A 15,069-nucleotide genomic window follows, 5' to 3' on the forward strand; every position below is an offset into this window, starting at 1 on the left:
GCATGTGTTCTGTGGTATTTTCAGCACAACCCTGTTATAACAATTATTGGTTATAACAATGGTATTTCCATGGCACTTCAGTATTGTTATAAGTGGATTTGACTGTATATCCGTTATTCTTCTTGGACTCTTTTGTTGTTGATGTGAGTGAGATCTGTAGCTTTTGAAGTTTTAGGTATTTGCAGTGCGCATGTATACTGAAAATTCAAATTTGTGTAATGCTAATGGTACATTTTTTATGCTATGCTTGCTATCTCCTGATCACCTATAAGTGTTGAGCACAAGATTGTGTAGAAGAAAATTTCAACACATAAACTGTAAAATTACTTGTTATGCTTTGTTCTTGTATGGTCTCATAGGAAGTGTTGTTTTTGTTTTGTAGCTTAAAATGGCATTCAAGGTGCTGACAGGGAAAGATCTCCCTCAAGAATGCTTGGAGGTACTCAAGCACAATCGGCAACCTGCTGTGACTGAGTCAGTAGCTGACGAGGATATGGATGACATTCCCATCACATTTGATCAGTTCTGCCTCATCCTGTCAGAGTTCAAGCATCAGGTAAGAACTACATCTTGCTGTGTATTGACATTCACAGCACACATGTGGTGTGTAGCTTCTCATGAGAGCAATAAAAGTTCAGTTGAACAAATGCATTTTGTGCATCTTTTGCAGACCAAAAATGGCAGCTGGCTTTCAGAGTTCCTAGCTTCCTTCCAACGTCTCTACACTCAGCTATATGGTACGTTGTTCCGAAAATATGCAACATTTGCTACCACTTTCTCTTGGATGTTTGGGCATTTAAAAAAATAAATGTAAACAAAGTAAAATAGAGCACTTGTCTGGTGGATTGGCTGCTGTAGTTGCGACTGAAATATGTAACTAATTGTTAAATGGTTTTATACTTTTCCTTACGTCTTTCTAGTTCTCGAAGACAATAAAGTGTTTAGGGCAAGTTGGCAGAATTTTGGGCACAGTGTTACTGTGGAATCAGGGTCATGTGATGGAGAGCTGTTCCGGAAGTGTAATAATGCTCATTTAATGCAGTGGGTGCCTTTGTTCCATGTCAACTAGCTGAATTAAGCAAACTTAATTTATCTTGCATGTTTAGTGATTTGTACTTTTGCTGCGCAAGAACAAAACCATGGGATTGCCTGTCATTCCCATTCTTGATGTCTCATGTTGTAGTTCATGCCATACATGAAAGAGTCTGGAAGTACACCGAACAGTAACATTATTTTAAGCAGATTTGAGATTGAATGCTATTAGGTTCCTAATAAGGTACCAGTTACCATTCTTGGTGTATGATGTCAAATTTGAAATGAAGCCACTATGTCTCCAGAGATATCAGCATTCCTTTCATGTTTGTGAAAAATGTACTTTGTTGATGATGAAGTGAAAAAAAAACATCCTTTCTTGTTTTGCAGGAATTGAATCCATGTTAAGTGAACATATTATATTGTAGCATATGAAGATAGAGTAGGCAGTGTATGTTCAAAACATAGCAAGCATGTTTTTTTATCAGAAAATATAATTGGAGGCTGTTTTATTTTTCATGTGGCACTGCAAAATTTGCAGCGTTAGGACAATTATAACTGTGTAGGCCACTTCTTATGTGCATTGGTCAGAATATTAAAAGCCTGTAGTGTCGGTACAGTAAAAACTGGTTATAATAAATTCCAGCAAAAACTGTGTGTACTTCTTTGTTGTGTATGGACTTGATAAAAGTGCTGCCGAAGGGAGAATCTCACAGGCACGCATACATTGATTGTGCAGACATAGTACGACCTTACTATGGTCATGCGCATACTCAGTTTTTTTGTGGTTGCCATGGTGCTGGTAGTCTGCTTTGCAAAATTGTGGTTTCTATAGGCAAGTTTCAGTGGGCTGTGCTCTACTCGATGCATACGCTGCAGCACATTTTATTTATTACTCGTGAAATAATAAATGCAATAAGCTTTAGAAGTTCGTTTGTGGCAGTGATTATGAGATTAGGCAGAAATTTTTCAGCTTTATTGAAAATACATTTGTGAATGGATATTATAAGATCATCAGATTTTGAGTCCGAATGCTCCTTTGGTATCTGTGCTTTGAGCCATTGGTGCCATGTAGTGTTCACCGAAGATCACAACTACCAGGATCCTGCTTAGAGCAGTGGTGCCATGAAGCTTATTGTGAAATGTTCCTCCTTGTGCTTTTCAAGCACTCAGTGTTGCAAAGCTGGTGGAGTTGTACTTTCTGAACGGACTTTCTGTACGGAAGTTGTACTTTCTGTCAGTGGTTGTCACAGGACCAGCACCATCAGGTAACGACTGAGGTGCGCGTGCATTGTCGTAACTACTGCTTTGGCATCATTAGGTTCATTATGAACAGGTGCAGCAGTAGTTGACGCCCCATTGTGAATTGATACTGAACATTTAAAGACTACTGATTATTTTTACCATAAAAAAGAAAGGCCTGTTCTGAATTTCTGGAAGGTGAATATTGATTACATGCAGCGCAAGTTTGCTTTTCTAATTGTGCATTTAGTGTGACAGAGAAAATGTGTGTAGCCCAGCTGTGCTTGCTCATAGCAGTGCATTTCCTTGTGCAGATCGAATTGTTGTTCCAAGGTCGGCCCTTTCTGGTGGAGTGACAGAAGCATCAGTACCAGCCTACTGGAGCCATGTGTACCTTGGAGGCTCAACAAAAGACAGTAGTTGGAGAGATGACATCGCCATTCCAATCCTCAAGTAAGGAAGAAGCATTGCTCTGGCCCTTACTTAGTGAAGGGATGCTGAAAGAAGAAAGAGTACTCTATGTGGGCTGGACTTCTGCAGTATGCTGCATGAGCTTTGTTTTGACACCAGAGGCACCCCAGAAATAAGATGGGGTGCTTTTGTGGTGTTTCTGCAGATTTCTGTACAGAAGTCTGTCCAATACTTGTGTAATGCAAGTGCCCGCTTGTGAGGTGCTTAAAGGTTGTGAGTTTGTGTGCATTTGTTATTTCCTGAACTTAATAGTCACGGTTGCTATTTGACTTGGTTCTTCAGATTAGTCAGATTAGCAGCTTCTACTGCTCAGAGGGAATGTGAATCGTTGAATTCAGTTTTAGACAAATTGAATGGCTTTTGTAGCACATTAGTAATACCATGGTAATGACATGGCATTCGTAGCATGACAGCTTGTTTTCCACTAGTGCTAGACATGGGGAAATTCGGTATCACCAGGCACAAACTGCACAGGCTTATAAATGGTGATTTCTGGCGCTTCCTTCATTTTTAGGAACTAAACATGGCAAAGCAGTCGGTAGTAAATTAACTTGGAGCCTAGCAGTGAAAGGTGATTCTGAATAATAATTTCATATTAGGTCATTCCATCTCAAATATCCCAGGCGTGGCGCTATGCCATATTGATTTTCTCTGAAAAATATTCACGGCCTTTTGGTTTATGAGAAATAGTAGTGTAAATCTTAATTTGAGCCCACTTTATTAGGACATCAAGTATATTTAAGCTGGCACTTTGGTTCTGTCAGTATGTATTATGCATTTTATTTTTTAAAGGCTTACCCTTGATTCTAACTCTGCATAATTTGAACAAATTTTCAATCCCCTTCGAGTCCAAATTATCAAAAGTGGACTGTCCTGTGCAAAAATATTTTTTGCAAAAAAAATTTTATTATTATTTGACAACCTTTTAATGGGACACTGAGGGCAAAGTGAAGTTAGCCCATATTGATTGATTGCCATATTCTCATGACAAAGAGGTTCTTTAACTGTTAAAGAAGCTTTTATGACCTAGAAATAGCCAGAGAATGGAATACTAGAGGTATTGCTGTTGCAGGCTGTTGTCACAGGCAACATCAAGTACCCCTTTTTTTATTTGTGGATTGCTGAGGCTGTACCGCATCGCCATCCACTTCCAGCCAGCTATGATGGAGACCATATTTCTTTTGACATCATTAGTTTGAATCGGAGGGTGGGGGAAGACATTTCATTTTCTTATGTCTTTTCCTGCTGAATGGATGTCAGCAGAGCTGTAAATGGCCAAACAGTTGGATTTTTCTGATAACAAAATTTGTTTGAGTTGGTCTCAGTGTCCCTTGAAGATTTATTTGCATTGGGGCACAAAGCAAGGCAGTGGGAAGAAAATCTAAAAAAAAAAGTAAATTGTTTGCTGCACCATTGTGATTTGTTTTTTCCCTATATGTATCTCTCTAAAGTCTCTCTCTCTCAGCGATGAGGTGCAGTGAAATATGAAGCGTACTTTCTTTTTTGTTTATTTTTGCATTTACAGTTGAGCCCACTTGTAACAACCGCAGTTATAGCAAACATTGGCTTATTATGAATGAGGGTGGCGCTACCATCAAAATATGTATTAAGGCATTGACACTGCCTCTCAGATACAATGAACAGTTGTGGCTGCACAACTTGGCTACGGCATGCAAGGACCCTTTCGGCCCCCCAGTCAATAACCACTGCTTTCATGAGTGGAGAGCGACGAGTGTCTTCTAGCCACAGTATCACCCCCTTCCTACAGAAATAACACGGCGACCCAAAAAACCAAAAACAAAAATAATTTACAAATAAGAAATTCGGGATGCATAAAATGCCATCATAAACGCATGCCTTGAAAGATCTGGCAGTGGTGGAAATTGAGATAAGCTTCGCATTAGCGGCTCCCTGAGTGCGAGCGTGAACGGCAGAAATCGGTGGTCGCCGTTTGTCATCGGGAAGACTCAGAAGTTGCAATGCTTTTGAAGCTACATTCTTGTACGCTACTTGCACGATACAAAAGCCTGGATGATGCCAGACTTTTAGAGCACAGCTCTTGAGCGTCTGTTTGTGGGTTGAGCTGTGTCGCTGCTGTTGGTGTGAGCTGAACCATAAATAAATAAACAAAAATAAACAGTGCCGCGACTGGGATTCGAACCCGCGGCGCCGCGAACAGACGAGCTTCGCTGGCCACTGCACAACAGTACTAGGCTGTCGCCATAGTTGATTACAACACCTCGTGTTAAACTGCAACATTCTCACTTGCTGTGCATTGCACATCGTTGTCTTCAGCTAATACTACTATCAAATCGATCGCATTGCCAGGCGTGCTAACGACCCAGCAAAGCAAAATAATGAGCCAACAGAGCCGGAGACACCGACAGAGCCCATGGTACAAATGTGGCAGTGGAACAAATTTTGTTTTATTCCGCACTCAGTATACATGCACGCACCAATGAGATCTGGACATTTTTACGTGTCTGAAAAATCTTGAAGCACTCAGGCATGTGAAGTGCAGTCTTGTATTTTTCACACACCCAACGGCTGTCGCTTCTTTTTCCCTGGGCTTTGCTGACAATGCATGTGCGTGATGGGCTCTGTTTCATGACATTAGCAGGTATCTGTCAAGCAAAATGAGCCCATTCACAAGCCTCTAAACGCAAGTTACGGCTGGTTTACCTCTCCGCTTGTATCCAGGCAACACTGTCTCTTCGACGGTCTGTTCCACTAGATCAACCTTTCTGTCTGCATACATTTTTTTCCGGTTGCTTTTTTTTTTAGAGGACGTGGCTGTTATAAACAACCAAATCCATCACATAAAAAAAAAATTCTGATAGCCTTTGTCGTATCTTGCGACAGCCTTTGGCGGTGCTGAATTGGTGTCAGAAGAGGTAGACTCAGAGTCTAAGTCAGAGTCTTGATCGCAACCATCACTGTCACCATCGTTACTTTTCAAGCCCTCTATATCTTCTGGCTCATCGCAGTCCGAATCAGTCACCGGCAAGCAGAAGCGCGTGAATCTCTGCATCCATGAGACTCTTGCCTCTCCTTGACGCCATGTTCAACTCGAAAATTGGCGGGCTGAATAGTTTTTCTCCGTGTAAATATTTGTGAAACTGCTGGACAACTATTGCGATCTGGCATAGAAAGTACTAGCCGACGTGAAAATGCCTAGCATGTGGCGCCATCTGTTACCTTTAGCTGATAAATTTCTTTTTCGCGGACGGCGATCCGCTGTCTTTTTCCACTTGACCCTTTCATCGCTGAATGGCGAATCTCTATCCTTAGAAGCAAACGGGTTAATGAAATTCTGAACAAAGCAACAATTTTAGGTTACTGTAGTTTCATAGCTTCACGAAGTGTGTTATGTTCAAGTGTGCAAAGAGCGTCAGCTAAAATAACAGCAAGCATGCATGTATTTGTGAGGTTGCATGAGGTGTTGGCAGGCATTTGCAATGTAGAGGAATATATGGCTATCATTATGTGGTTCAAGGTGCCGGCTTTGAAATATAGATAAAGCAAGTTTTGGCATTGTCATGAATTATTTTCTTTTCATTTCGTGCACAAGCTGACACAAATGCAGAGAAATGTCTGAGTAGTTCACGGATAGTCATTATATGTGTACTGCATTACAGCGTATGAACCTCTATGTGTATTTATATTTCTGTTCCTTAATAGCTCAATTTTTTTCTATGCTTTTTTTTTTCTTCTCTTTTCATTGCTGACAGGAAGCATGGACTGACACATTCCGTCCCATTCCACTCCCCGTGGAATGCTCGCTTAAGCCCGCTTGAGATGCACATCATCAACAGTGCCCAAGTGCTGCTCTTCGTCATCACCAAGAGTGCACGCTGTGTAGCAGAAATGCTGGTGGTTAGTGAGCCTTTTCCTAGCATGAACCGTCAGCTGTGATCCTTGCATGGAATTAATGCAGACACATAGAAACATGCTTTACGTGGCATATTGCACCATGTCGAAAGCTTTGTGATTGAACAGAAAATAGGGGGCAATGGACAACACCGCTGGCTCAGCAAAATCGTTTATAGCTGCTGTGGACAGACTGCCATTGTCTGCACAGCTTGAATTGAGCCGAGAACGGGGAAAGATGTGCCTAGCAGCAAGCAAGCACCAAGTGCTTTTTTACCAGTCTGTCATTCCAGGGAGTGGTTACACATAGCTGTTTTGCTTCTTGCACTCTAGAGGCCCGTGTACTGTGCGATGTCAGCGCATGTTAAAGAACCCCAGGTGGTCGAAATTTCCGGAGCCCTCCACTACAGCGTCCGTCATAGCCTGAGCCGCTTTGGGACGTTAAACCCCTATAAACCAAACCAAACCAAGCTTTTTGCTCAAATTGGCACAAATTATGGTGATAGGCTTTGCAAGTGGTGCTGTCATTGCTACATTTTGTTGTACTCCTGGGTTATGACTAGTGCGCATGAAGCTGCATTGTCTCATGATTTTTTTTTTTAATCTCATTGGTAAATTAGTTCATGTGGAGAAAAGCTTGCCGTGAACAGAGTGCATGCTTTTTCACACGTTTGATGAGTTTTATTCCTTATCATACCAGTCTGCAAAGTAGGTTCCAATGACTTTGCCTTGTCTGCTTTCATTTATACTTGCTGTTGGAGCTGTTTGAATCATAAACGCTGAGTCATACATTAGTTACACCCATTTTTAGCAAATCGTCAAAAACATGTTGCATCCCCTCCTTGTGCAAGGCTCGGCACACCACATAGCTCTGATCAGGTTAAGACGTGTGAAATGTGTACACATTTTCTTTCTTGTTATGTATGGTACATGGGGCTTAATGTCCCTAAGCTGCGCATGGGCAATGGAGATACCCTAGTGGAGGACTCGGGAATAATCTCGACCACCAGTGCTTTTTTTCTGTGCACTGAGATTGCAGAGCACAGGGTCATTTTTGGCATTTCGCTTCCACCAATATGTGGCGGGTATTCGACTCCCACTGCTTTGGTTACACAAAGGGAAATTAAAAGTTATGGCACTTCACAGTTTCAACGGAGACTCATGTGTAGCCGCAACACTTCGGTTGATGTTGCCGATTACTTGTCCAGAAGGCATATAAATGTTGCCACTCGACTCTGCATTCCTTAAAGATATTTCACTGGAGAAGTACCAAAAGCACGGGCACCACAAGTAGTCCTTCTTGACTTTCACAGAGTTGTCAGATTTCAGAAGCTGCCTCAAAACGTTGATGCCTAGGTCAATCAATCTGCATAAACTTCGCTTCTTTGGAATGTGTTTTGTGCTTCAAAAGATAAACTCCACAAAACACTCGCTCAGAACTTAGCTAACTAAACATTGCGCACATTCTACACTAGTCGCAATCAAGGGGCCTTCTCACAACTGCACGTGTGCCGAGCCTTGTGCAAGGCTCTCATTGGGGAGGGGTGGGGGAGGGGCTGAAACTGCTTGAGTGTCAACATTATGCGACATGCTTTTGATGATTGTGAATGTTTTTATACAGAATACGGGGGACAAAGTTTAAAAGGTATTGAAAAGGGGATTTTTTATTGTCTTCAGAATTTTTTTGTTGTTCTGTGTTTTGTTTGTTTTTTAATTTGTGTTTTTTTAATCTCGTTATCAATATAAACATGACCTTGTTCATTTTGATCGGCATGCTTATGTAGAATACAATGTATAATTATGTCAGCTCTGGTACACACCTTTCCCGAGATACAGGCCACCAGAGTAGACAAAAAACTTTACTGGGGCCAAGTTAAATGACTGCGCTATTGAAATCCCAAAACTAAAAAATTTCAGGTGCCTGTTGTTATTATATTTCAATTTATTCATGACCAAAGTTGGCCAAATCGGCAGAGCATGTAAGTGAAGCACTCTACATATTCGGGATCAAAAATTTTCTGTGCTTTGAAAAAAATTTGCAAGGCAGAACCATTGTAAAACTCTTTATTCTGGTCATCAGACAAGGACATCTAAAAAATATCAAGTAAATTTAAGAGGTCGACCAGCCACCTTTCGGTTGATCTCATCTGGAATCACCCTGCTTTGCTTGTCATGGAAAGCTGGTGTTCCTATAGACGATCGTTAATACAGCGACCTGTTTGTGCGATGTCTACTGTTCCGCAGGTTAGGGGTAATTTTTAGGCAGCTCTGGAGTGAAGTGGCATTTTGCTTCACGCAGTCCAGAAAACTTTTCCCTGCATGCAGTTTTGGGCATAGTGAGGCCAACTTTCTTAACATAGTGAGGCCAGCTTTCTTTAACCTGCTGACTGGATTGTTAGAACTGTCCTACACCAGGTATATGCAAGGCTTTGCTAAGGCACCTTGCAAACAGAAGGAAGAAGTGGCCCTTTTTGGTAACAGTGATAAGTCATATGGTTACAGGTCCTTTTGTGATTGCTGCTCCGCCCATTCAGACTGAAGGAGCAATGCCTCACAGTGGCAGTAGTGCTGTGAGGAAAGCCATGTGGTCCCCTGTCTAATATTTCACTCCCGAAGTAACACCAGGATTTGAATATACTTTTCACCATTGTAAACTACTTTCTGCTGCAAGACTTGCATGCTTGCCTAAAAAAAAAATTGCTGTTGAAATGCCTTTGCAGTGCAATAAGTGACATTGACTTCATTCTGATGTGTGTATATAACATTGTTCTGTGCTGTGAACAGTCCTTTATTTCTAAGGTTGAAGTAGCTAATTGAGTTGAAAGTCTAATTTGGTTGCTTCTTTCAACAGGCCGTGCATTACGTTGGCTTGGGCTGCAACGTCGTCCTTTGTATTCAGTACCTGGAAAGTGACGTGGTCATTGATGGGGAAAAGGTAATTTTCTTTTTATTAGAGTGCACTGCTCAAACACATCCTGTGGTTGTGCCTTACTGGGCTTGACTTAAAAGGATTGTCAAGTGTGCAATTTGAAAGCAGCAGGACGTAATTGTGGGTGCATTTTGCAAGCAAGTGGTACTTACTATTTATCTTTTGGTTTTGCTGCAGCTCTCCGAACTGGCAGTGAAAGACTACAACCGTGGACGAATGTACCTCTCGGACTTGGCAACACGAGCTGGTGTTCCTGTGTTCAGTGACATCAGCGAGGCCGTATTGTGTGCTGCACAAAGGTGCCACTGAGGCTGCTGGCCATGACTATACTTGTTGATGTCCAAAAGAAGTCTCTTTCATGTTTCACTCTTTTAAGTTTTGACAGTGCTGTCAGAATTGCAGTTTGTTTGCCTTGAATGTCTTGTAAATGTGCTTGCGGAGAAGTGAAACTGAAAACCACCATGGTAGTGTAAATATGAACAGCATGTTGAAATCTGTATAGTCATTTGTACAGTGTCATTCATGCAATTCATACAAGAAGACATTACAATCATCCTCATAATAAAGTGCATTTAACAGTGTCATTTCATGTGTTATTCTGCAGTTAGCTGTGGCCTGCTGCTCCTATTCACTTTTAACTCTCAGTCAGGTTAAGGCTAGGGCTGCCATGTCACTGCTTGTAGAACTGGCTGGTCTGCTTACGGGTTCATTGTAGGACAATCTGCAAAGTTTTCATGTTCACCTTTCATTTAGGGCTAATGATATGTCTTAGCTGCACCACTTGAGAGCCAAATATGGGCATGAGTTTTTGTGAAAGCTTTATTTCTACTGCTAAGCACACCAGCTCTGACCAAAATGCAAGTCATGCAAAGATATGCTTGAGTGGTGGAGCACTACATACATGCTTGGTATACTGCCAGTCACTATACCTATCATTCTCGTGTAATGCGTCACCATGCATTACCATACATATTACTGTACATAATACCTGCTTGCTAGAATTCCATTATTTATCTGCTTGCTTGTGTACAGTGTGACATTTTGCTGCATACACTAAGCAGCTGAACTGAATGTGCACTACTAAACTGGCAGGGTGGGCGAATACTACTCTTTCAGATTGCGCTGCAATCATTGCAATGGCAGTGAATCCTTTTTAACTGAATATTTTTCAAGTACTAGGTGGACTTTGTTTGATGCTAACAGTAAGCTGCTCATGTGTATTAGAACTTGTAATGAAGGCTACATATGGTTGAAACAAATTTCTTGACCACATTCAATGTAGAAACAGGTGAACACTTTTGGAACAATTCTACTTGATATTGATATGTGGGGTTCTCAAAGATCGATTTTGTCCTTGAAAAATGCAACAATCTAGGGTACAAAGTGAAATTGAAACAGTTGACACACAAAAATAGCTGAAAGGAGAACTTGATACTTGCAAACAAAAGCAGAGACCCGAGGAAATCTCTTGCCAGATCAAAATGCACTACTGTCTGTACAGAAAATTAACCTTGCAGTGCCCGATGTATTACATGTGACCCACACAGCGTTATTTTTTTTTTCTGTCTGGGATGCAAAAGCACATTAAATCCAAAGAATATTGTGCGAACCACGTTTTCCAATAGATTAGCACATTCACAGTATCGGTTGCAGCACTTGAAAATTTTGCTGCAAGGTCACGTACTGCAGAGACTAACCCTCACTCTAAGGCAGCTTATAATTTCCAGCAGGAATACTGCTCAATCAAGTGGATATTAAATGCTCAGTGTTTGATATTGATTTGCTGAGTATACGGGCATTTTTTTACATTTCTGCAACTATAAACAGCCAAATTCTACAAGTTCACAATTCTCACAGAATGTGTAAAGCCTGGGTATTACAGGGTTACACAAGCATATACTAGTCTTAAATATGCTGAGCAAATAAAAAGGTATGCCATGATTTAATGAAACACCTTCTTTATGTGCCTACAAAGCATGGCTTGTGCTTGAATGTGTAATAAAGCATTGTAATGTTATACTCACCTCTCGCAACAAATGAGTGACCCAATCCTCTCATTCGAGAGACTGGCATGCATACTTGGCCGCACAGTACATCTGCACCTACTGAGATAAAGTGTGGACTTGGGCTGTTCGGCACAAGGCGTCGCTTCTCTTGTCCTGTTTTTGTTCTGCCTTTTTTCTATCATTCAATCTTTCCACTTACTGTCATGCTCACAGGCACCGCAGACCAGCAGTAAACACGTATTTTCTTTTGAAAGCCTTAACATGCAAACTCCAATTCAAACTTCAAGGCACCACAGATTTTCATTTGAATTACCAGATGTGTGCCTTAATATGATCAAAAACTAACTATGATTAGCTTCATGGATATCTATGCATACAAACAGCATTTTGGAACCTTTTCTATGTGTAAGCATTGCTATAAACATTGTGATTGAAAGGCACTGATTTCTTTATTCAAACAGCAGTCTCCAACTGGCTGTGTGGTTGGAAAAAAATGTTACCAATAATTTGCTGGTTTTCAGATAATGTAAAACCACATCAGTCGGGTTATCGGGGGTCTAGAAAATACGTCCGAATTATCCGAAAGTTAAATGGCCCCTTAAAATACCAAAAATTGTTCCAAAAAATGGGCAGTGGTCGTCTGCTTGTAAGTGAAAACTGGACGGTTTTTGGCAGTTCTACTTTATCGTGTGCACACTAGGCCTCTTCAATTTACCGCGCTCGGGCAGCTCACTGGCTTCCAGAAAGATTGTCGCTGACAGGTTCCTCCATGGCAAAGCGCATCGTGGTCACATGGGCTCGCGTCCACCGCAGGCAGATGCTCTTCGTAGCTTTGCGTTCTGCTGCGTCTCGTTACTACGTGCGCGTGCAGCAGAGATAGGCTGCTTGGGGTCGACCTGAAGTTATTGAGGGCTGCCGCAGACTGCAGAACAAACAGCTGATACGCTCACAGCCGTATACATCGGCAACGACAACGCGAGCGTGTGCCTTCGGTGCACTGTGTGCTGTATAAGCTTCGAGAAATCCAGAAAAGCATGCGATGAGTAACTCCAATCTGCCGTGTTTCAGTCGACATCGCACCGGAGGGAAAAGTTACCCGCGCGTTGCTCAGGAAACAACACGCTGTACTCTCATTATCGCATGTTTATTTACTACGCAGTATGACTGGCATGACCGCAGACGATCGACCGTGCATGATGACTGACTCTGCTGTGGTTGTTGCGATTTCTACGTTCGTGAACTGTTTCCTATGGGCTGTGAGCGGAAGAGAATCGGGATACGTTCCGCTCAAATGTACTCTGTCAGCCACCGGCTTTTTCTGCCGGCAAGGAATGTCAACGTAATCTCGATAAAAGCGCATATCAACTGGTTGAACGTTCATCCCCAGCCAACGCAAAGATGTCCTGAGCATGACCTCAGGATGTCCGCGTCAGGATGTTAACACGTCCCCAGGTTGTCTCTAACTGGTCCTCAAGCAGTCCAACTGGGATCCATTTGTCCATCCGTTGCGCATACTCAGGATGTCTTGAGGATCATATTTGGGGACGTTTTCAGTACTACTTCAGGATTTTTATCAAGACCTTCTTTTTCATCAGAGTGCCTTTTTCAAAGCTACTCTAAGCGAAGATAGCCAGAATAAGCAAAAAGAACGGGTTTACCATGGCCGCAGAGAGTAGCTCTATGGACCGGAATTCTGCTGCCTGAATGAAAAAGATGAGCGGCTCAAAAATCTAAACAGTCGAACCCATCAGAAACACGCGATACATAAGACCAGGTCTAAAAGCAAAAATATCAAGATATCTCCTCAAGGCATATAATTTTTGGGGTCGCAGTGGTTTCCTTCATTACATCCCTATTGTACACACACATCGTTTAACACACCTGCAGCTTTTAATTATTTAGAGCTGACTGCAAGAGATAAAGCTGGTTTGATCTTAGTTCAATTCCACAATATTGCCCTCCAATAAGACTATTGTAGGAAATATAAGAAATTTTAAGAATATAAGAACTTGCCGCTTCGCGTCGCCATTGAGCATATTAGTGAAGAATTAACACCCCAGCTATGGTCGTTTTCACTGATTCAAAAGCAGCCCTCCAAGCCTTACAATCTGCTCTTCGTCATGGGTCCCATGAGCAACCGGCCGCGGAAATCCGAGAGCTACACCACACCGCCATCGATAAAGGACACGATATTATCTACCAATGGCTGACAGGACACAGCGGCATCGCAGCCAACCATCGCGCGAACTGCTCAGCACGAGGGCGATTTTGCGTCGATCCCCACCTCGTCAGCCGACGCAGCGGTTAGGCTTCGAACACTGGCGCGAGAGATCACGCTTGCTTTGTGGACTTCCGGCCAGTTTTCGAGCACGGGTCTATATCCCTGGATCCTGACCTGAAGCTACGGCTTCCATCCGGCCTACCATGACGTGAGGCAACTTTGCTGTGCCGCCTGTGGCTTGGTGTCGCATTCACAAACCACTTCTCTAACTGCGATCGGCATGGCTGATAACCCTGAATGTGATATCCGTGGCCGCGATGAGGCCATATCTCATGTTCTTTGTGAATGCCCAGCGTACAGTTCTGCAAGACATTCTCTCTGCCTTGCGCTGGAACCCACCGCTTCACGCCCGCTATAACGGAGTTCCGGATCCCAGACACTGGCCACGGAGATCATCGGCGGTGAGGGCCTGCCAGGCCCTCCTGCGGTTCTTGCGACTGTCGGGTCTGCACGAGAGGCTGTGACTTTGCCGAAGCCTTTTCGCCTTCTGCTTTTTCTCATCTCTCCCTTCCTCCCTCACCTTATATCCCCTCATTCCTTTCCCCTAGTGCAGGGTAGCAAACTACCGATACCTCCCCGCCTTTCCTCCTCCTCTTCCTTCTCCTCTTCTGATGATATTTTCCACATCGTCATCCAGTTTCTGATGACATTTTCCACTTAGTCATCCATTCTGGGCCATCAATACAACTCTCTCAGCCGTTGCTTTGTCCTCACAATGCCCGGATGAGATTCATGAGCAACTGCAACAAACCTGAATGTGAGCCCCGCTGAGGGCACATTCATTCTGCGCGAAGTAACAGTCCTCCCGCAACAGAAAGCTCATCTCGAATGAGTACGAACAAGTTTTCCCGACAGCTCCCTCTTTTCTGGCCACCCTGATACGACATACTGCATTACCTCTTGCAGCACTGGGTCATCATCTGTTGCTTCCTGTAGCTGTCTCTTCATGACTATACACTTGACACCGGAGCAACTACTTCCTCCAAAGGCTCACCTTCCATCGATGGCGCGGGCAACCGGGATAGTGCATCAGCCACTACGTTGGTTTCTCCCTTTGTGTATTGTGCAGTAAAGTTGTACTGCATGGCACCATCTGTCTATTCGAAGGGGGCGCCGACCTGTGCCGTTACTGGATAGCAAAATCGCCAGTGCCTGGTGATCAGTCTGTAGAAGGAACTCTCGGCCCCACAAATGCACGTGCCAGTATTCGCAAGCTTATAGGCATGCTAATGCTTCCC

The 15,069-nt window shown here is 42.9% G+C and overlaps 1 protein-coding gene across 15 annotated transcripts in view; it reads left to right on the forward strand.

Annotated features, from left to right (window-relative positions):
• The window catches only part of raw (NDT-like domain-containing protein raw), a 255,811-nt gene extending 244,250 nt beyond the window's left edge, over window positions 1–11,561 (forward strand). For all 15 annotated transcript variants that reach the window (XM_089582333.1, XM_089582330.1, XM_089582336.1 and 12 more), the window contains 6 exons: window positions 383–556; window positions 671–737; window positions 2,589–2,727; window positions 6,477–6,621; window positions 9,467–9,550; window positions 9,722–11,561. In XM_089582333.1, coding sequence (XP_089438459.1) covers window positions 383–556; window positions 671–737; window positions 2,589–2,727; window positions 6,477–6,621; window positions 9,467–9,550; window positions 9,722–9,853 — 741 coding nt within the window. In that variant the 3' untranslated portion in view covers window positions 9,854–11,561. The remainder of the gene's footprint in view (window positions 1–382; window positions 557–670; window positions 738–2,588; window positions 2,728–6,476; window positions 6,622–9,466; window positions 9,551–9,721) is intronic.
• The last annotated feature ends 3,508 nt before the right edge of the window (window positions 11,562–15,069 follow it).

This window comes from Amblyomma mixtum, chromosome 3 (genome assembly GCF_055824585.1).
Source record: "Amblyomma mixtum isolate Tamu chromosome 3, ASM5582458v1, whole genome shotgun sequence".
Lineage (NCBI taxonomy): Eukaryota > Metazoa > Arthropoda > Arachnida > Ixodida > Ixodidae > Amblyomma > Amblyomma mixtum.